This window comes from Scyliorhinus canicula, chromosome 17, assembly GCF_902713615.1.
Source record: "Scyliorhinus canicula chromosome 17, sScyCan1.1, whole genome shotgun sequence".
Classification (NCBI taxonomy): domain Eukaryota; kingdom Metazoa; phylum Chordata; class Chondrichthyes; order Carcharhiniformes; family Scyliorhinidae; genus Scyliorhinus; species Scyliorhinus canicula.
This window is the reverse complement of record NC_052162.1, coordinates 79,907,564-79,929,649: the sequence shown is the minus strand read 5'-3', so window position 1 is coordinate 79,929,649 and position 22,086 is coordinate 79,907,564. Positions and strand designations below refer to the sequence as shown.

Sequence of the window (22,086 nt, the reverse complement as noted above, 5' to 3'; positions counted from 1 at the left end):
CTGGAGAGGTTGCTCTCCATTCCAACAGGATCCTCCTTAGGGTGTTCAATGAGGCGAAGGCTACAACATCTGCCTCTGCACCCGTTTCCAATGTCAGTTGGTCTGACACCCCGAGTATGGCCTCCCGAACGCGTGGGACCAGGTTCACATGCACCACTTTAGAGATTACCCTAAAAACGTCCTTCCGGTAATCCTCCAGGTTTGGACAGGACCAAAACATGTGAACGTGATTCGCCCTCCCCCACAATGTTCACACACATCTTCTACCGCCTCAAAGAGCCATCTCATCCTCGCCCTTGTGAGGTGCTCTATATACCACTTTCAGCTGTATCAGCCCCCTCATGGACAAGATGTTCACTCCCCGGAGCATCTCACACCAGAACCCCTCCTCCATACCCTCTCCCAACTCTTCCTCCCACTTTGCCTTGATCCCTTCCAGCGGTGCCTTCTCCTCTTCTAAAATAGCCGTGTAAACCACCGACACTATCCCCTTCTCCAGTTCCCTTACAGCACCCCTCCTCCAGCAATGTGAAGGCCGGCTCCACCGGGAAGTTCTGTATCTCCTTCCTGGCAAAATCTCGAACCTGCATGTATCTAAACATTTCCCCCTGCTCCAGCCCTTACTTCGCTCCAAGCCCCTTCAATCCTGCAAACTGACCCCCAAGAAACAAATCATTTAGTGTCTTAATCCCCTTCTCCCATCTCCAAAAATTTCCATCCCACTTCCCTGGTTCAAAACTGTGGTTCCCTCGAATCGGCATTTCCCTTGGCCCTGCCCCCAACCCAAAGTGTTGGCAAAACTGCTTCCAAATTCTCAATGAAGCTATTGTTACCGGATCCCCTGAGTATTTCCCCGGGGCCATCGGGAGCTGCGCTGTTGCTAGCGCCTTCAACCTCGACCCCTACACAAACTCTCCTCCATTCTGACCCACTGGGAGTCAACCACTCTGACCCAGCTTTGTATCTTCTCCACATTTGCCGTCTAGTAATAATACATAGGTTCGGAAGACCCAAAGCCCCTGCCTGCCTTGCCCTCTGTAGTAGCATTGACTTTCTTTTATGTCATTCGCTGATCTGTTCTCATACATTAGCTTTCCCTCTCTTATTCCCTTTCCAATTTTCCTCTGGTTTTATTTTCCTGCTCTGCTTGATTACCTGCTGTATTTGTTCTGAAAGGGAACCAATTTGGGGAAGTTCATAGAGGCGTTATGGTCTGCAGAATGGTTGAGTTAAGTTCAATAGAAGGTTTTTACAACATGTGGGTGTTCTGCACAGAAAAACAAGTAAATGAGCAAATTGAGCGTGGGTATTTTCCATAAACTACCCTCAGCCCACCTGTCAACAATTTCAGTTAGCTTTAGCTGGGATTTTAATGTGGGGTGAATGCATCTGTGTACTGGTCCCGCCCTTCACTGGAAATACGTTGCACAATCCCACCTTTGTGGCTGACTGTAACTTTGGCATCTAAGTTGAGAATTTGAACTGTATTTTATACAATTTAGACCAGAGTCATTATTCACTTCCTCTTTGTTCACAACTACAACAAATTGCATTCATGTATCACCTGACGCACTAGAAATGTCCCGATATGCTTAAATATTAGGGGACATTGTGCAGCAGAGATTGTCAGATGTTGAGGCTAGTTTAGCACAGTGGGCTAAACAGCTGGCTTGTAATGCAGAACAAGGCCAGCAGCGCGGGTTCAATTCCTGTACTGGCCTCACCGAGCAGGTGCCGGAGTGTGGCGACTGGGGGCTTTTCACAATAACTTAATTGAAGCCGACTTGTGACAATAAGCAATTTATTATAATTATTATTATTTTGAGAAGTAACCAAAGTTGTGTTGTTCACCAGACAGGAGGAGGGTGTTACCCGGATAGCGAATAGAAATAACGATGAACCCAGTTTAGTTCATCTTGCCTCCTGATTCCCCAAAGCCCCTCATCCGCACACAAGGCAGGAGTGTGATAGAAAACTCATCCTCATTTGGGTGAGGTCAGCTGCAACGGCACTGTGGAAAGCTCAGCCACCATTCAGGACAAAGAAGTCTACCCATCGGCACATTATCTATTATTGGCCGCTGGCGACATCTTCCGGTTCTGCCAGTGTCTCAGGGGTTTTGCCTGGCTCGCCCGTCCCGCTGCCGGGAAACCTGCCATGGGGCGTCGCCTTTGGCAGGACCAGAAGATCCCAGCAGCAGGAAAGGCCGGAAAATCCTGCCCAGCATGTCTTTATTTTTGTGAGCAATACTAATGTATTGGCTGTTAGTTGGTTTGCTAGTCTGTTGGACAAACAAATGGAAATTGTATATTATTGGGGAGAAGAGAATTGATGAATTGAGAAAATAACTAAAATTGGTGTGTAAAAAATGAAAGCGAGATCTAGTGGAACAGGCCCATAGTCTCCTTGCTATCAATCATTGCTTTAATTCAGAGACAGGCTGTTGGCGCAGGCTTGATTTGGGCCTCCTGGTCTAGTATCCATACTTTCATGTACCTAACGAATAGAAATCCTGGTTCATAAAGGAATATGACTGGTTGGTCTTCAGCACTTGCAAGATAATTTATTATGTACTCTGATCCTCTTGCTGGCAAAACTAAGGTGACAGTTAAATTATTACTTGTAATTTTGCCTTCAATTGGGGAAATGAATTGATAAATAAAGGAGCAAACTTTTACTGTGAATGGGCCAGACTGGGGCACTGTAGCACTAGAATACAGAGTTGCTACAGCTCAACACATATTCGCAAATTGATGGGATAGCTTCTAAAGATAAGTCGTCATGGTTTGACCTACAACACCCACTCACTCTGCTGGCTACAACCACTTAAGGGGAGGCTGCTCTGAAATACTAAATGTGAAAGCGTGAAAACTTGCACTAAAACATCTCTATGGTATTCGAGTTCTAACTAGGTTTTACTTGTGTTTCTAAAAAAAAATTTTTGGAGTACCAATTTTTTTTTCTAATTAAGGGGCAATTTAGCTTGGCCAATCCACCTACCATGGCTTGTGGGAGTGAGACCCAAGCAGACACAGGGAGAATGTGCAAAGTCCACACGGAGAGTGACCCGGGGCAAGAATCGAACCCCGGTCCTCGGCGCCTTGAGGCAGCAGTGCTAACTAACCACTGCACCACCGTGCTACCCCTACTTGTGTTTTGCTTTGGGTAAAATGAATCCGGGTAAACTTGTAAATTGCTTCCAATGAATTTGCAAAGGCTAAATTACAGTACCTGGTAACCCCCATCTGAAGGTATCTGGGGGCAGCAGGGTAGCATGGTGGTTAGCATAAATGCTTCACAGCTCCATGGTCCCAGGTTCGATTCCCGGCTGGGTCACTGTCTGTGTGGAGTCTGCACGTCCTCCCCCTGTGTGCGTGGGTTTCCTCCGGGTGCTCCGGTTTCCTCCCACAGTCCAAAGATGTGCGGGTTAGGTGGATTGGCCATGCTAAATTGCCCGTAGTGTCCTAAAAAAAAGTAAGGTTAAGGGGGGGCTGTTGGGTTATGGGTATAGGGTGGATACGTGGGTTTGAGTAGGGTGATCATGGCTCGGCACAACATTGAGGGCCGAAGGGCCTGTTCTGTGCTGTACTGTTCTAAGGTGAGCGAGCAGCAGAATAGTGAAGAACAGCAGTCCATATGTTAATAAAGTTGATTGAAAGTTGTACTCAAACTGAGCCTGAGTTTGACAGATGTCTACTGCCCCCTTCTGGCACTCTTCTTCTCCCCCCCCCAAGAACAAGTATATACTAACGGCACCTTTCCATTTGTGATTCTCTAATTTGGGTAGGTGATTTACCATTGTACCCCTGGGATAATGAGGGTAAACATGGGGATCTAGTGTTTGTTTTGTCCTGATTGAGAGTAAAGGAGCCGTAAACATAAATGTAACTAGAATGGCAGCAGTTTACAAAACAAAAATCCATATAACCTACTACTTGACAGCATGTCGTCAGTATTTGATTTTTAAAAAAATGCAGTTTCTATTAAAACCTAGGAACCAAATTCTTCATTGTGACAGGATTTTTTTTTAACCCTTTAAGTATTCCCGTGCCAATTTTGTTTCACAGGAACAAGGTCATTGAAATTCCTACGTTTTAACTTTTTAAAAATCATCTTTTTGTCATGAAGTGTGGAACTGGAAAATGGAACACTTTTTCCATGTCACTGAGAACCTGGGCGAGCACTTCAGGTTCAGCGTAGGATGGGGTTAAATGGTTTTGAACAGCTTCCTCCACTCTGTCCTGGCCACAAAAGAGCAACAGCCTGAGCATTTTCACTGCCCACATCAGCCATCCAGTAGCCGTTCAGAATGAAATTGCCAATTTAATGCCAAATTAAATGCAGCTTTGTGCTTTGGGTACCGAGAAACCTATTTCACATTGCACCCCCACAGGCATCAGAAGTACTGTCAACCTACAGTCAGTCTGGATTTAAAATTGTCTCATTGGAAAAGCCTCAATGTCATCCAAATAGTTTTCTTTTTACTGCCTATACTTTCCAGACAGTCAATGTGTGTGTGACAGGAATTTTTAAATTACTGCCTGGCACCAATGAGACCATCCCTTCCTCCCACCTCTCAGGCCCCTGCACAACACCTTAACTTCTTTTTGTTTTTGCTCGAACTTTTAATAATAATTGTGTCACAAGTAGGCTTACATTAACACTGCGATGAAGTTACTGTGAAAACTCCCTAATCACGACACACTGGCGCCTGTTTGGGTCCATAGTGGGAGAATTCAGAATGTCCAATTCACCAAACATTCACGTCTTTCGGGACTTGTGGGAGGAAACTGGAGCACCCGGAGGAAACCCACGCAGACACTGGGAGAATGTGCAGACACCACACGGGCAGTGACCCGAGCCGTGAAGCAACATTGCCACCATGCTGCCCTTGTTTCCCACTATTTCAGTTTGTTTTTTTATTTGCCTCTCAGTCTCTCTATAAGGATTTCTGTCAACTTCATTCTTGTGTCTCTCTTTCTCATGTTTTTCTCATTCTTTCTGCTTAAGTAAATCAGTCTTATCTCTTCTGTATGGCTTCCATTTTGCATCCCACATCATGGGCGGTTTCCTGATGGCGTGCGGCTGTCCCACAGTGGGAAACTTCATTGACCGGCCGACATAACTCAGAATCCTGCTAGCGGGTCAGGGCAGAAATGTGGCACGGCAGTGTGGACAGTCCCGTTCCCTAAGTCTCTCCATTTAGTTCATTAAATAAATTTAGAATACCCAATTCTTTTTTTTGTTAATTAACGGGCAATTTAGCATGGCCAATCCACCTACCCTGCACATCCTTTTGTGTTGTGGGGTTGAGACTCACGCAGACATGGGGAGAATGTGCAAACTCCACCTGGGTCCTCAGCCTATGAGGCAGCAGTGCTAACCACTTTGCCACTGTGCCGTCCCAGCACAGCACATTAAACCCCCCCCCCCCCGCACAGCACCTTAGCTGTGCCATGTTCACGCTACCGAATGGTTTCTTGTTTTCTTTCCCACTTATTGATAGCATACGGAAATGTTTTAAGATTCTACTTTCAGAAGGTAGAAATAGTCAGTATTTTTAAGGAGTATATATTAGCTGGTTAAAGTTCTTGTGGGCTTTATCTTTTGCTCTACATCTGACTCGCTCCTGAGGAGCCTCATATATTAAAATTATTATTGAGCAATCAAGGAAACCCCACTGTGCAGGAGAGGGTTTTCTCTTTATAAAAAGAGATGATGAGGTGAGATGAATCCAGTAACATGGAGCTTGAAATTTAAATGATTGAAGAGTGTCACAGTTTTCCAATGAAAGCATGCGTTATTGTCAAGAGTTCTTATGTTGAGTCGTAATTTCAATGGCAGGAGTTGTTAAACAGCTTAGAAGGAGCAGCCTGGTGAATTAGAGGAAGAAGAGATATATTTGAGCCAAAAAGGATGACATTGTTGTTTTGACTTTCCTTGTAGATCAACATTCTGTCAAATTTGAATACATTCAATGACTCCAGCCTCCACTGCTCTCTGGAGTAGTGAATTCCACAGATTTAACGACCCTGCGAAAGAAGAAATTCTTCTTCATCTCCATCTCAAACGACTGACCCCTTACTTTGAAACTGTGCTCCTTAGTTCTGGATTCCCCCACGAGGGGAAACATCCTCTCAGCAGCTATCCTGTCATGTTCCCTCAGAACCTTGTGTATTTCATTAACATCACCTTCTGTTCTTCTCATCAAGGGCGATGATTGAGAAAGGGACGTGAGGAAACAGATCCCTGCTTATTGCAAGACTTGCCGTGGGTTGATGCCCACGCCTATCTGTTATTAATTACTTTGTTATTTGTGGGACCTCGATATGTGCAAATTGGCTGCCATGTTTGTGACAACAGTGACTTCGCTTCCAAAAAGAAAATTCCCAATGGCTGTACTTTGGAATATTCCGAGGTTATGAAAGATACTACATGAATGCATGCATTTCTTCCTTGGTGTACCAGCCTTTGATACACCAGACTTTTATATCATCGACATTCCGTAACATGTAACTTTCACAAGCTCACATTCTCCCCATGTCTGCATGGGTCTCACCCCCACAACCCAAAGATGTGCAGGGTAGGTGGATTGGCCACTCTAAATTGCCCCTTAATTGGAATTTTTAAATAAACTTTCACAATCTTTTATCAAAGCTGGAAGGTCAACAATGAATGTCATGTCCCAGAACAGTCAAAAAGGAAATGCTATTGGAGTCGAAGCATTCGTCAGTGAGTGGCAGTCAGCTAAGATATTCCGAGTAAAGTGGCTGTGGTTTTGTTTTGAGAACAAATTTTTGCACGTTTAAAAAAAAAAAAAAAAAATTGATGCCCTTTGCTGCTGAGTCCAAAACTTGTGAGGTGACGCCCTCTAGAAGCGACACGTTGGGGGAACTTGGTACACTGCAGTTAATTCTATAGCTGCCCTTCATCACTCTTTAGATAAAGAATACATCTTTTCATCAATGCTGAGTGGCATATTTTGATGCTGCACCTCACTATTAAGTAATCACTTTTAATAGCAATGGATGTTTTCTTTCAACAAAGCTGTTTGGTAAAGGGTGGAGTGGAATTCAAACTAACATTTCAGGTTGGACACCTGTTGAATTATGTTAAAAATTTTATTCAGCAATTTCAAAATCTGAATTTGCTGTTTCTTGTTCCATGTTTTTTCCTTTAATCCTGTTGAATGTCTCTTTTTTGTAACCCTAGCTTGAAGACTCTCTGTCGTTTCCTGCTGTGATCGTAGAACAAGTGCCAAACACAGACTTGTTCTATTCTAGCCTGGATTGCGATGAGGTTTCCACCAGGATGATGGACGATACATCTTTGGATGTTGTTGAAGAACAAATAATAGAGGATAACATTGGTCTTTCAGGTAGGCATCTGGTTGGGATACTTTGGCAGGTTTTAATTCCTGCCTCTTTCTCTTTTGTTATGTGTCAGCCTCAACTCCATGATAGCACTCAGTCTGGGACTTCGAGGCCCACTCTCCCAATGGACATCATCACAGGGCGGAATGGTGGCGCAGTGGTTAGCACTGCTGCCTCATGGCGCTGAGGGCCCGGGTTTGATCCTGGCCCCTGGGTCACTGTCCGTGGGCAGTTTGTACTTTCTCCCCATGTCTGCGTGGGTCTCACTCCCACAACCCAAAGGTGTGCAGGGTGGGTGGATTGGCCACGCTAAATAATTTCCGTTAATTGGAAAAATTAATAATTGGGTACTCTACATTTATAACAATTTTTTAAAAAGATGAACGCCATCACATACTCATAATACAAACTTACACTACATTGTCATCATTGCACCACCCCCCCTCCCCACCCCATGCCCTCCCCATCACTTGAAATCTGATTACCTTCTTCTTCCCCCCCCCCCTTTTTGTGGCGACTAGGGGCTTTTCACAGTAACTTCATTGAAGCCTACTCGTGACAATAAGCGATTTTCATTTCATTTTCATTTTTCAACTAGACGCTAAACCCCTCCATGTGGCTTCTGGGTGAGGTGTGTAAACGACAAATTACTCATTGTACGGAGTTACAATTATTTGAAACTATTTCTGTGCCCTACTGATTGTCCTGAACCTCACTCCCCAGCAGCCAACCACCCCTCTGCCCAGCACCACCAACTTCAATCACTCCATCGGAATGTTCAAAATCGTCACTTGGAGTCAGCAAATTGCAGTACAATCGCGACCACTTAAACTAGCCATATTTGTCAGCCAGCTAATTATATCATTCAAACAACTGACTGTTAGTCCTTTTCATTGAATTTGACAACAAAGGCATTGCTTGAAACATATTAAACGCACTGACTCATTTGGGAAGACTAGCTCAAGTTATTTTGCTTTAATTCAATTCGTTGCATGAAATTTTGCTTTCATGCAGCCCCATGCAACTGTAGCTTTAATCAAGTAGATTTGTAAAGGTCAAAAAGTACATGGTTGAGGTCTAAAGGAGGGAAAATGCAGACCTGTAACCTGGAACGTCACACTGCTGCATTCGACTTTCCTGCCACAGTTTACTATCCACTTCCAATCATAGACAAATTGCCTGAATAGCAAGGCACTTGCAATAAGCTATATACAAGGAAAGCCCCAAATCATTTGACCTTTGAACCTTGGATAAAGCTACATGAATATATGATGGGTACATGGGTTAAGGGTACAGCACGTGCTAAGTAAATTTAGGAGTGATATGAGGAAGTTCCTCTCATGCAATGTGTGTTAACACTTGGGGCTGGATTTTCATAGAGCCCAGAGCCATTTAAAAATGGCAGGTGGGACCCAATCCTGGGATTCCTGCCTCCATTTTAATCGGTGCGGGATAAGGGTATAGGCTCAGTACCTGCACTCCTGACCTGGCCGTATCCATTGTAGGAGAAGGCATCTCCTAGCCCCCCTCAATTTTTGTGGAGTTGGGCCATCTTTCATGATTCAGGGCTTCTCAAAAGCATCGTGATCCATGGTTTGGATTCAAGAAACTTTTGAAAGGCATGTTTGAAAGATCTTAACAATGCCCTTGATTGAATTTCTACTGCCTCTTATACCATCCATGGCAAGACATGCCACCAGCCACTCCTTGTGGCCCCTCAAATTCCCCATACCAGCTGAATGCCAACTCATAGAATCACTACAGTGCAGAAGGAGGCCATTCGGCCCATCCAGTCTGCACTGACCCACCAACCAAGCATCCCACCCATGCCCACTAACTCGTCCGCCCTGTCCTACCCCGTAACCCCATAACCTAACCCATACAACTCTGGACTCTAAGCGGCAACTTAGCATGGCCAATCCACCTAACCTGTACATCTTTGGACTGTGGGAGGAAACCGGAGCACCCGGAGGAAACCGCATGCAGACACGGGAAAATGTAGAACTACACAGTCAGTGACCCAAGGGAATTGAACCTGGGTCCCTGCCGCTGTGAGGCACCATGCCACCCATGTGCATTCTATGTCCATTCACCCAGTATGCACTTATGTACATAACCAATGAGCCATATAATAACAATGAAAGAATGAAACAATTGTGAGAGGAAAGCAACACCCATTCAGGTATGTTCTTGAAGGGGGGAGGGACTGCTGTTAAATTAAACAGAGTATTAAAGTGTCAATGACAGAGACTTTGAACGCTTCTTGATCTTCTCCAAATAAATATTGAGAAATTAGCAAAAAAACAATCACAGAAAAAAATAACTTCTTTTAACCACTTAAAGGTGTCAATCAAGCGAAACCAGCAATTCGCTATGCTTATCAAAACATGCTCTCAGCCAAGCATACATAATGAGGACATTCTAACCATTACGCTTTGGCATTCGACTGCTTCTGTGGCCACCCAGGAGGTGCTTCAAGGGTTGGCTGGCTTATCTTTATTTTCTACCCCCCCCCCCCCCCCCCCCCCAGTTTGGGCTGTGGGGCGAAACCCACGCAGACACGGGGAGAATGTGCAAACTCCACACAGACAGTGACCCAGAGCCGGGGTCAAACTTGGGGCCTCGGCGCCGTGAGGCAGCAATGCTAACCGCTGCACCACCGTGTTGCCCCTTGTTGATCATTGTTGAGAGATGTGTTTCTACTAGGGCAGCGTACTTTCAGAAATATACAGCGTTTTATATTCCAGCAGTGTGCTTAGTTCCCGATTACACACTGTACCACTAATTTAGAATTTGTGATGTACCATGTGAATTGAAGTACTGAGAATTATTTATTTGGCTGGTATCAGGGAATATACAGCCTTTTTGTTTGCAATGTTGCTTTCAGGACATTTTTTTTTGTGTTATTTCAATTTGACAAGTAATTGATGAATTCAGCTATCCACATTCAGTGGTGGAAAAATCCTAGGAAGCTGTTTTCAAGGGTGTTGTGCCCAGATGGGACTTTACGTAAATCGCAGATTAATATAAAGTTTTTCCTTATCCCAAATTATTTACTTTGGCTGTGTCATTGAAATGACTGCTCGTATGCACAGAAAGGCTTGATTTAAAATTCACATATGAGTTTATTTTATTTCATAATTAAATTATAATTTTGGTTTAAGAGTTGTCTCAACAATAAGTCAAGTCCAGGAAGCAACCGGAGTTCATAAAAGAACTGAGAAACAATAGGTCACAAAGCAAATAGATGCAGGGCAGCACGGTGGCGCAGTGGTTAGCATTGCTGCCTCACGGCGCCGAGATCCCAGGTTCGATACCGGCTCTGGGTCATTGTCCATGTGGAGTTTGTACATTCTCCCTGTGTCTGCGTGGGTTTCACCCGTCACAACCCAAAAGATGTGTAGGGTAGATTAATTGGCCACGTTAAATTGCCCCTTAATTTGGAAAAAAAAATTGGGTACTCTAAATTTATTTCTAAAAAAGCAAATAGATGCAGCATGTGTATAATGTTCCACCAATTTAGCATGGAGTAATTTTCATAGCCCTGTCAAAGCTCAACTTTTGAATGTGTTGAATTGGATAGCTGTACGTTGAGGACAGAACTTATTTGTTCACTGCACATGCAAGTTTGTATCATTAGAATGATAGAATAGTACAGCATAGAAGAAAGCTATTATACAGCCCATCGAGTCTATACTGACTTAGTCAGAGAGCAATTCAGTTAGACTCATTCCTTGGCTCTTTTCCCATATATCTGCAATTCTTTCTCCCGCGACTCTTTAAAATCCAATTCCAATTTGAAAGGCACTATTGAATCTATTTCCACCATCCTAATACATAATGGATCCCAAATCCTAACAACTCTTTGCACAAAGAAGCTTTCCCTCATGTCTCCCGCGGTTTATTTGCCAAGTACATAAATCTAGGTCCTCTGGTTATCAACCCTTTAGCCATTGGAAGCGGTTTCTCGTTAATTGCTCTTTTGAAAGTCTAATCAGAATTTGGTGGTGGTTGAGGGGAGTATCTCGGTCTTCATTGTTTTTTTATTCGTTCATGGGACATGGGCGTCGCAGGCTGGACCAGCATTTATTCCCTATCCCTAATTGCCCTTGAGGGAGCAGTTAAGAGTTGACCACATTTTGTGGGTCTGGAGTCACATGTAGGCCAGACCAGGTAAGGACGGCAGTTTTCCTTCTCTAAAGGACATTAGTGAACCAGATGGATTTTTACAATAATCGACAATGGTTTCATGGTCATCATTAGACTTTTTTGGGCATCGCAGTGGTTAGCACTGCCATCTCACAGCACCGCGGTCCCAGGATAGCTGGATTGACCACGCTAAATTGCACCTTAATTGGAAAAAAAATTAATTGGGTACTCTAAATTTATTTTAAAAAATCGTTCGACTTTTTTTCTTTCTTGTTGTAAATTTAGAGTGCCCAATTCATTTTTTTTTCCAATAAAGGGGCAATTTAGCATGGTCATTCCACCTATCCTGCACATCCTTGGATTGTGGGGGGCGAAACCCATGCGAACACGAGAATGTGCAAACTCCACACAGACAGTGACCCAGATCCGGGATTGAACCTGGGATCGCGGCGCTGTGAGGCAGCAATGCTAACCACTGCGCCACCGTGCTGCCCTAGACTTTTTTTTAAGACTTTATATTTTCTTAGAATACCCAATAATTTTTTTACAATTAAGGGGCAATTTAGTGTGGCCAATCCACCTAACCTACACATCTTTCACAACTCTTCTGCCAAAGATATAGCAGATAAACAGAAAGAGGTTCCACGGAATCTGTTGTGGTATAGTATGATGTGGAGATGCCGGCATTGGACTGAGGCGAGCACAGCGAGAAGTCTTACAACACCAGGTGAGGAAGGAGCAGTACTCCGAAAGCTAGTGTTTGAAACAAACATGTTGGACTTTAACCTGGTGTTGTAAGACTTCTTACTGTGGCATATGACAGGTACCTTTTAAGAAACTGCATAGCGACATCACTATGGCAGCACCGTGTGCAAGGCTGGAGGATGAAAGGTACAGCCTCCCAAGTTAAATGTTCACTAATACCTATGATCCCTACTGCAGATGTTCACTGCTGCCTGTGACGTTATATCAGTAAGACTTCATATATGCCTTCTGAGCCAGGCAGATAGTCAAATCATGAGCTTATGTAACTGTAAGGATCCAGGCTATACCAGGGCCTGTGCAGAACAGTATATAGTTGTTGCTAGTCATACATTTCATGCAATTGTGTTCAACCTGAACCCTCGTCCATCTAAATGTCTTGCTCAGCATATCGACACATCCTTTGAGGTCTACATCGAGACTCTCAACATATATGGTGCCGGCAGACTGTAAGAGACCACAAAATGATCGGCAACGGTGGTTGCTTCTAAAGATTTCACAGCAGTGGAGCAATTCCTGAAGAGACCAGAACACAATGCAGAAGACTACTACGGCAGCAACATCGATTGCAGTGACATCGCTTATCCAGCTCCAGTGCAGACTCCTCGAGGGAAGGGCAGTCTGTCAGTGCAGCACTTTGAAGGAAGTCACTCACAAGGCACCTCCGTCCAGGTGCTTCAGTTTAAAAACAAAAAAAAAAGTCCAGTTCTTCAACCGCAAGAACTTTGAATCCAAAATTTGTCACAGTGACCAGTTCCAACAGACATTCGGGTTCAGCAGTAAGTGAAGCCCTAACTTCAAGCTCAGTAATTTGAGCAGCAGCAGACGTCTTTTTATCTAAATGTCGCAAGAAGGTGAGAGCGTTGAGTTTGTTTAAAAATGAAACGTACCCCAGGCTTGAGAGTCCTAGGAGAGGCAAGTTCCTATGACCCACCAGAATAAAGGCACAGCTTCAGCATTGCAACAGAACTGGCATGCAGGGTAGCATCTTTGCAATCTAAAGATCTCAAACTTAAAATTCTTTCTCCTTATTTCAAGCAAGACTCAAAGAAGCCAAGCATCTAAAGTGCATTTCCCTTGACAGCACAGTGTTATGAGTCAAGAGTGATATACTCTTGCAGCATTTGTACTCCAAAAGCACAGAGATACTAAAAAGGCAGTAAGTGCAGCTTCTCATCCAAAGAGACACCACACTTAGCAACTCCATTTGTGTAGCATCTAGTGAAGCCATTAACCAGGAAACATCAGAGTAGCAAATAGAGATTTGACAGTGAACTGGCAAGCAGGAGATCTTCCTGTAGAATTTCAGCTCTTTAGACACCAGATCTGCTCACATTTTGGAGAAAAGCTGCCAAATTACTAATTTCTCTTGTCAACAAGGCGATAATGCTTGTAAACTCATCAGGTCTGACTGATGAAGACCAAAAGGACCATAGCAAAATCTTCAAGCTCGTGGAAGCTCAGCTAAAGTTCCGAGTCAACTTTAGAATTCACAGGCTTGAGTTCTTGTTGCACTGACAACAGCCAAGTGAAAGCATTGATTAGTTTATCTACCAGTACAAAGTAGCTGAATGCTACTTCCATGCCGGTGACCTTGAGGAGAGAAATGAAATGAAATGAAAATCGCTTATTGTCACAAGTAGGCTTCAAATGAAGTTACTCTGAAAAGATTGATGTAGTTTGTCATCTCTTCAACATCCATCAGGTCTTTTAGGTAAGTGCTACTGTAAAGAGCCAAGGTGGCAAACACAGGTTTGACTATGAACTGGCAAGCAATGCTTCCTGCAGAATTTCAACTCTTTAAACACAAGGGGCGGGATTCTCCTGTACCCGGAGTGGAGTGGCGGGAGGGCCCCGGCGGGACGGAGTGGCGTGAACCACTCTGGCTTTGGGTCACCCCAAAGTTGCGGATTCCTCCGAACCTTCAGGGGCTAGGCTGGCTGCGGAATGGTTTGTGCCCCGCCGGCCGGAGTAGAATTTTTTTTTTTTTTTAGAATTTACAGTGCAGAAGGAGGCCATTCGGCCCATCAAGTCTGCACCGGCTCTTGGAAAGAGCACCCTACCAAGGTCAACACCTCCACCCTATCCCCACAACCCAGTAACCCCACCCACCACTAACGGCAATTTTTGGACACTAAGGGCAATTTATCGTGGCCAATCCACCTAACTTGCACATCTTTGGACTGTGGAGCACCCGGAGGAAACCCACGCACACACGGGGAGGATGTGCAGACTCCGCACAGACAGTGACCCAAGCCGGAATCGAACCTGGGACCCTGGAGCTGTGAAGCGATTGTGCTATCCACAATGCTACCGTGCTGCATGGAAGGCCTTTGGCGCCACGCGAGCCAGGGCCGAAGGGACTCCACCGGCCGGCATGGCAGCGGCTGCTGACGTCATCCCCGCGCATCCGCAGGGGGCGTTCATCTACGCGTCGGCCATGGCGGAGGCTTACATGGCCGGCGCGTAGGAAAAGAGTGCCCCCACGGCATAGGCCCGCCCGCCAATCGGTGGGCCTCGATCGCGGGCCAGGCCACCGCGGGGGCACCCCCTGGGGCTAGATCGTCCCACGCCCCCCCCCCCCCCCCCCCCCCCCCCCAGGAACCCGGAGCCCGCCCGCGCTGCCAGGTCCCGCTGGTAAGCGACCTAATCCAATTCACGCCTGCGGGACCGGCATAGAACCAGCGGGATTCTCTGACCCCCCCCCCCGCCGGGTAGGAGAATCACCAGGGGGGCCGCTATGAGCGGCCGCCGACCGGCGCGGCACGATTCCTGCCCCTGCCGAATCTCCGGTACCAGAGAATTCGGCGGCCGGCGGGGTTCACGCCGCCCCCCCCGGCGATTCTCCGACCCGGCGGGGCGTCAGAGAATCCCGCCCCAGATGCACTCGCATTTTGTAGATCAGCAGGTACCAAGAGGAAAAAGCCAATATTTGCACTACTGGACAAAAGTAGGTTTGAATCATTAGTGGTTGGTGAACAGCATCTTCAAGCCCTTAATCACAAGTTTACCAGTGCCGCGCACGGTAGACACCCAAAACCTGTATGCGGTGAGATCTTAGTCACTTACCCAGTCATGTTCAGCATATTTTGACATATGTAAACTATGCTCCTTCAAATGGCAATGGGAAAAAATGTGTCACAAATGCGACACACCTGAAATACACAAAGTACAAAACTCGTCGCAAAGAAGGATTCCACAGAAATCCAACGCAAATGACAGTTCCAGGGCTTGTTCAGCAAAACATCAACATATCAATAAAGTGGTCACCACCAATGCAGCAGTGTAAAGATCCAAGCTAAACTATACATATCGTCAACCTCACTCATGTGGACTGAGTTAAGTATCCAAACCATTATGGACAGTATACCATGCAAAAATTGATACCAATGCAAGTGCCAACATCTTAACGTTGCACGTTCTCAACACCACATATGCATGAAAATGGCATGGCAGAGTCCAGTCAACACCTGCAAAGCTTACTGTCTACAACGGGTCTGACACCATCACCAGACAATGTCAATTCAGAAGATTCAGGTGGACACTGGAAATTTTGCATATTATGGGCACCAGTGTCCCAGCAATCATTGGTCTGTTAGCATGCAGCGACATACACATGGCTACTATCCAAGACGTTGCAGAGGCCACTATCCTTGAACAGGAAAACACCGAAGGATGAATTGACCCCATAAGGGACTCACAGGTCACCTCTGAGACCCTGAGTCGGTTTTCCAACTCAGCCAACCATAAAGTTGTGCCTCTAGACCTCCGCATAGATAATATCAAATACGAGGTGGAAGACCCATCTCCACGTCGACTTGGTTCATTTTGGGCAAAATGGAGCAACATGTCACCCTACAGCAGGAGAAGCAAGTTATTGTTACGGGCTGACACGATCGCATCAAGGATGTTCACAAAGGTATCCGATCATTTTGGCATGACAGCGATGACCGAAGCATTATATTCAAAGGTAAGCGAGTCTTCAGACCTCGGGCAACATGTCAAACAAACCATGTTAAATCACCCACATATTGGACACATGGGTGCAGAATGAACAAGTTGACTTGCCAGATAATCAGTTTGTTGGCCAGGTATTAACCAGGACATTGACAGGTTGACACAAACATTCCATACCTGTCAGATGCACCAACCACAGCATGACGGAGGACCATTGCTAACACATGAAATTCCTTCTGTCCCATGGTCAAAAATAGCCATTGATTTGTTCCATCGCGACGGCGAAGATACATCTCGGTAACTGATCACTTCACCAAATTCCATTTTGTTCGACAGATCGAGGACACACCCAGTCTATACCTCCACCCTATCCCCGTAACCCAACTTAACCATTTGGACACTAAGGGCAATTTAGCATTGCCAATCCACCTAACCTGCACATCTTTGGACTGTGGGAGGAAACCCATGCAGACACTGGGAGAACGTGCAGACTCCACACAGACAGTGACCCAAGTCGGGAATCGAACCTGGGACCCTTGAGCTGTGAAGCAACTGTGCTACACCCAAGTACCAACACCGAGAGAGGAGATGGTTCTGCAGGAAGTAACTGATGTGAAGGTCTAAAGAAGCCCTTTCAGCTACTTTTATTTTCATCTTCAAGACATGGTTATCCCTCTTCCGAGAGATATTATTTTTGGATTGAAGATAGAATAAAATAAGCTTAAAATGTGCACCGAATAAAATGTGAGGGGGAGAAAGAACAATGAAATTGTCAGGCAGGGGACAGGAATGAATGAGCCCCAGATCCCACAGATAATAAATTGTATGCCTTCAACACCCATATCTCCTTTAGAAGTTCATAAATTCCTCACTTGCTGCAAAGCCCTGTGTACTTGAGATTTTTTTATTCTACTGTGAAAGCGGCTGTACCACAGCTTAAGTTATGACAGATTTGTGTCCCATGGAACCTTCCATCTAACACCTTGTTGTCTTGTTGTAAAGGCCTATGTGCCCAAGGTTGTTTTTTAAGTTGTCAGCTTTTCTTCACAGCATGTCAGCTTTTATGAAGCTGTATGTTGTCTTTTATTAGATTTACACTGGTTTGTATGAATTTTAATCCTTTTGAAATGCTGAGTTAGACTTTAAGGTGTTTTTTCCCCCACCGTGACTTGTTGCATCCTGCGGTCGAGTACAGAATTATACCTTCATACAGTTTAAAGGTTAAACCTATCAAAATAATTGAACATATGTTGAAGAGGAGGAAAGAAAGGACTTGTCTTTATATAGTGCCAATCGCAACCTCAGAATGTCCCAAAGTGCCTCACAAAATATATTTGGTGCAGATTTGCTGTTATAGTGTAATAAAAACAGCAACCAATTTCCACACACAAAGATCCCATGAATACCACTGAGATAAATAATCAGGTAATCTGATTTTTAGTGATATAGGTTGAGGGATAATTATTGACCAGGACACGAGGGAGAACTTCCCTGGCCCTTCTTCAAACAGGGAGCTTTTACTGATTGGATCGACAGGCATGAGTGTGGTGTCTCAGCTGAAAGATGGTATAGTATCGGCCAAGTGTTTGTGCTTAAGAAGTCTTTCTCGGCAAACTGGACTGCCTTAAGGCTGCAACCTTTAGTTTTCACGTAAGTGCATTAATTTGATCAGCTAGTTGATCACTTAAAAACCGGTTTGCTCCAGTGAGACTTGAGTCGGCCATGTTTAAGATTCAATCATCATAGATGACTCATCAGTGAAACTTGAGTCGGCCATGTTTAAGTTTTATCTGGGAAACCTTTTCAAGAGTTACAGGGATTGTTACCTAGCTTGACCTGTCATGGTGAGGTGCTGTTTAAGAAAATGGGCTCCCCTGCTGAAAATTGAGAGAGCGTGATTATTGCTCATGTCAGAATTCATGGAATGTTTTTGTTTTCTGTTCTGTTTGAAGCTCGCATCTTTGCTGCTTTGTTAATAGGGAGGGCATTTTGAAAAGCTCACTCTGGAGAAGGCGGAAGTGCTGTTTCACTATCGAGCGGTTGGGGGAGGGGGAACATTCGGGATGTGAGTTGATTTGCACAGCTCATTGCAAAACCTATGGTTATCATTTAACGAGATTGCGAAGCTGGCTTTCCATCCATCACTTTGGTTTGGTGGGAATTTTTGTTCTATCGTTCTCAGGAATTTATTGGCAAAACCAACATTAGTTGCTGATCCCCAGTTGCCTTTGTGAAGGTGGATGTGGACCAGTTTCCTGAACCACTGCAGCCTGTATAGTGCAGGTGTTCCCCCGATCCAATAACAATGCAATAGCAATGCATTAAAAAAAAAAATTGTCAAAATCAAATCCCAAAGTGTGGCTTCTCTGGGTTTCGCCTTTCGGTAAATGGTTATCACCAAAGGTTTTGGTTTTGAACCAAAAGAAGCTGGCCATATGGCTGATATGCCACATAATCATAAAAGTAAATAAAAATAAATCCCCCCTTATTGCTTTATCTTCGGCACTGTGGAGGGAAACTTGTATTAGGAAACCAAGTTGATCTTTATAACTGGTCCCATTATTTCTGTGTACTTCTGAGCCCCAATGAAAAGTGCAGATATGGCAGGATTCTTGAGATTTGGAATGAGTGATTGTTCATGCAGCGCATTCTCCGCATTGATCAGCTCTCAGAGGGGAGGTGTGGGGTCGAGGTGTTTTCAACAAGAATGAAAGGAAAACTGGAGGGAATGTGACCCTGGATCACTGACACTGTTGACGAGAGACTGGCGTCAACACTTCACATTGAAGAAGTACATCAGTCTGTCAATCTGCATGTCTGTGCGTGTGTGTTTATACATGTGTGTTTATGCGCATGCGTCAGGTTGGTTGAGTGTTTAATAACGTATGAAGAAAAAAGCATAAAATCATTACATTGTGTTAAATGCAACCGATTCAACTCTTGGTTCACCTCAGATCATACAAAGATCAGCCTTGGTGCACTGTCATATAATCAATCAGGAGAAGTGTTTTGGCTGCTACTCCCTCACCACAGCTGACTGCACAGGTTGATGAAGACAAAGTGCAGCTTATTGAGATAACCCATGTTTTCCAGAACCAGTGAAGGAAGAGAAGAATTGTAAAGTGCCAGCACTAACAGGCTTGGAAAATTCATTTTTTAAAAATGCTACACTTACCGACAATAATAACAGTATTGCTGCTAAATATTTAGTTCCCTCCCTCCACCTGACTTACTCCTCTCTCCCACTGAAGATGCAGCTTTATGGTTTCCTGGGCACGGGCAACCTTCCTGTGCTTCAAACAGACAGCGTTCTTCAGGGCTGAGTGTGTGGACAGTGAGGTTCTGACAGTCTCCGATAACCTCGGGAGGATATAATAAATCCCATGGCACTGTTTGAAGAAGAGCAGAGGAGTTCTCCTAGAATGCTAGCAAACACCTATACATCAGCCGAGATCACTACACCAGTTACCCGCCTATGCACCCCTTATTGCTATTAGTGCAAGTTTGCTATGCACAAACACTCTACTACATTTCCCTTCATTGCAACAATGGCTACATGTCACAAAGCACTAAATTGGCTGGAGTTTTCTTTGGGATGCCTTGAGTTCCCAAAAGATACTGCATAAATTCAAGTTCTTTCCATTGACCTACTTCTCTGCATGTGTTGTTTAGTAGGCCAAGTGTTGCTCGTTATGCTTTCCCTTAATTGGCTCTGTTTTAATTACCTTTGCTCAAGAGGGGCAGCACGGTGGCCTAGTGGTTAGCACAGCTGTCTCACGGCGCTGAGGTCTCAGGTTCGATCCCGGCTCTGGGTCACTGTCCGTGTGGAGTTTGCACATTCTCCCCGTGTTTGCGTGGGTTTCGCCCCCACAACCCAAAAATGTGCTGAGTAGGTGGATTGGCCACGCTAAATTGCCCCTTAATTGGAAAAAAAATCGGGTTTAAAAAAAAACCTTTGCTCAAGAGTCGCCAGGTATCTTTCTGATACCACCACAGGGTTCAAAGCCAAGTACTGATCAATGACTCAATACACCAGTTAGTAAGTTTGAAATCAATGCACATTTATTTACACACACAGTCAATTATTACTCATGCATAAACTCTATTCGCTAAACTACAACTACTACTAAAAGCCTATACTTAGCTTCGAGTGGCCCACCCAGTCAGAGGAACAATGGCCGTTGACCGGTTCTGATACTGCTGGCTTTGAACTGGTACGGAATAGTAGCTAGGAGCGTCTATCTCGTAGCGTGCATTGACCTTAGACTTACTTGGTTGATGCAGCTGTTAGGCAGGTCTCTCCTCGCTGAGAGCCAAGGCCAAGAGAGCGAACTGAACTTGGGGACTCTGTTTTATAGCCCCCAGGGGTTTCACTCCCTTCTGGGCGGACCCCGGACTTGGTCCCAATTAATTGGACCATGTCCCAATCGTTCGTATTGATTTTCTCCAATACCGGGGCTGTTCCCTGATCGTTGGGCAGGCCCTATGTGGCCGTTGGCCTGCCTTTGTTTTAGCTCCCACTGGCACCGGGGAGTCTGTCCTGGTCTCGATTGTTTCAATGTTTCTTTTTGTCCCTGGAGATAGATCATTAATATGTTATTGGCTATTGGTTTCAGTTCTGTCTGGGTTCTGCAAATCTTAATACACAGGAAAACTTGCACCTGCTTGTTTTTTCTGGTGTTGTCCGTTTTTCCCTGCACTCTTTGCGAGTGTCCATTTTGGAATTGAGACGTGGCCAGCCCAGGTGGCTACACCGGCTGTTATAGATTGTGTACATAATTTAGGATAGGTATGGTAGGTGTTTTTAAAAAAAATGTGTTTTGACACGTTATTGTCAACTGTCATTTCTCTCTCTCTTTCCCTCTCTCTCTCGCTCTCTCTGTCTCTCTCACTCTCTCTCTCTCCATCTCCATCTCCATCTCGGGAACTGTTAATTGTGATCTAACTTTTTCCCCACACCTCTCTGCTCAGCAAGAGCCTGTCACAGATGTGATTAATATTTGGATCAGAGCTAAAAGTAGAGCGGGTATTTGTAGGGCACGCAGGAATTCAGCAACAATGTAGGAGGCATGCTGTAGGCTTAAATACATTCTATTATCTTTATCTTTCTCATCACGCAGCAAGGTCAGAAGGTACAGGATTCGAAGAGACCATCTTGGCCCATCTGGCTGGGTCCGGTGTGCAGGTAATCTCAAAGAATCCATAGAATTTCTGCAGTGCAGAAAGAGGCCATTTGGCCCAGCATGTCTGCACCAACCCTCTGAAAGAGCCCAGCACCCAGGCCCACTTCCCTGCCCAATCCCCGTAACCCCACCCTAACCTGCACATCGTTGGACACGAAGGGCAATTTAACATGAAAATGAAAATCGCTTATTGTCACAAGTAGGCTTCAAATTAAGTTATTGTGAAAAAGCCCCTAGTCGCCACATTCCGGCGCCTGTTCGGGGAGGCTGGTAAGGGAATTGAACCGTGCTGCTGGCCTGCCTGGGTCTGCTTTAAAAACCAGCGATTTAGCCCAGTGTGCTAAACCAGCCCCATGCCAATCCACATAACTTGCACATCTATGGACTGTGGGAGGAAACCAGATCATTCGGAGGAGACGCACACAAATACGGTGAGAAGGTGCAAACTCCACACAGTGCCCCAAGGCTGGAATTGAACCCGGGTCCCCTGACGCTGTGAGGCAGCAGTGCCAACCCTGTGCCACCAAACAGAATTCATCACATGCCTATCCGAATGAGAAACATTTAGGTTCAAACCCCATTCCAAGGGCTGAATTTTCCATTCAAAATCAGAACTGTTTCCAGGTCCCAAAGCCACCCCCAGGGGGAAGTGCTCACTCTTT

The 22,086-nt window shown here is 45.1% G+C and overlaps 1 protein-coding gene and 1 long non-coding RNA gene across 9 annotated transcripts in view; one reads left to right on the top strand and one right to left on the bottom strand.

The window, feature by feature from the left end:
- The window catches only part of LOC119952490, a 49,653-nt gene extending 46,400 nt beyond the window's left edge, over positions 1-3,253 (bottom strand). The window contains exon 1 of the long non-coding RNA XR_005457874.1: positions 3,232-3,253. This is a non-coding gene — a long non-coding RNA (uncharacterized LOC119952490). The remainder of the gene's footprint in view (positions 1-3,231) is intronic.
- The window catches only part of elf1 (E74-like ETS transcription factor 1), a 307,622-nt gene that overhangs the window by 253,183 nt on the left and 32,353 nt on the right, over positions 1-22,086 (top strand). For all 8 annotated transcript variants that reach the window (XM_038776293.1, XM_038776290.1, XM_038776292.1 and 5 more), the window contains one exon: positions 7,213-7,378. In XM_038776293.1, coding sequence (XP_038632221.1) covers positions 7,213-7,378 — 166 coding nt within the window. The remainder of the gene's footprint in view (positions 1-7,212; positions 7,379-22,086) is intronic.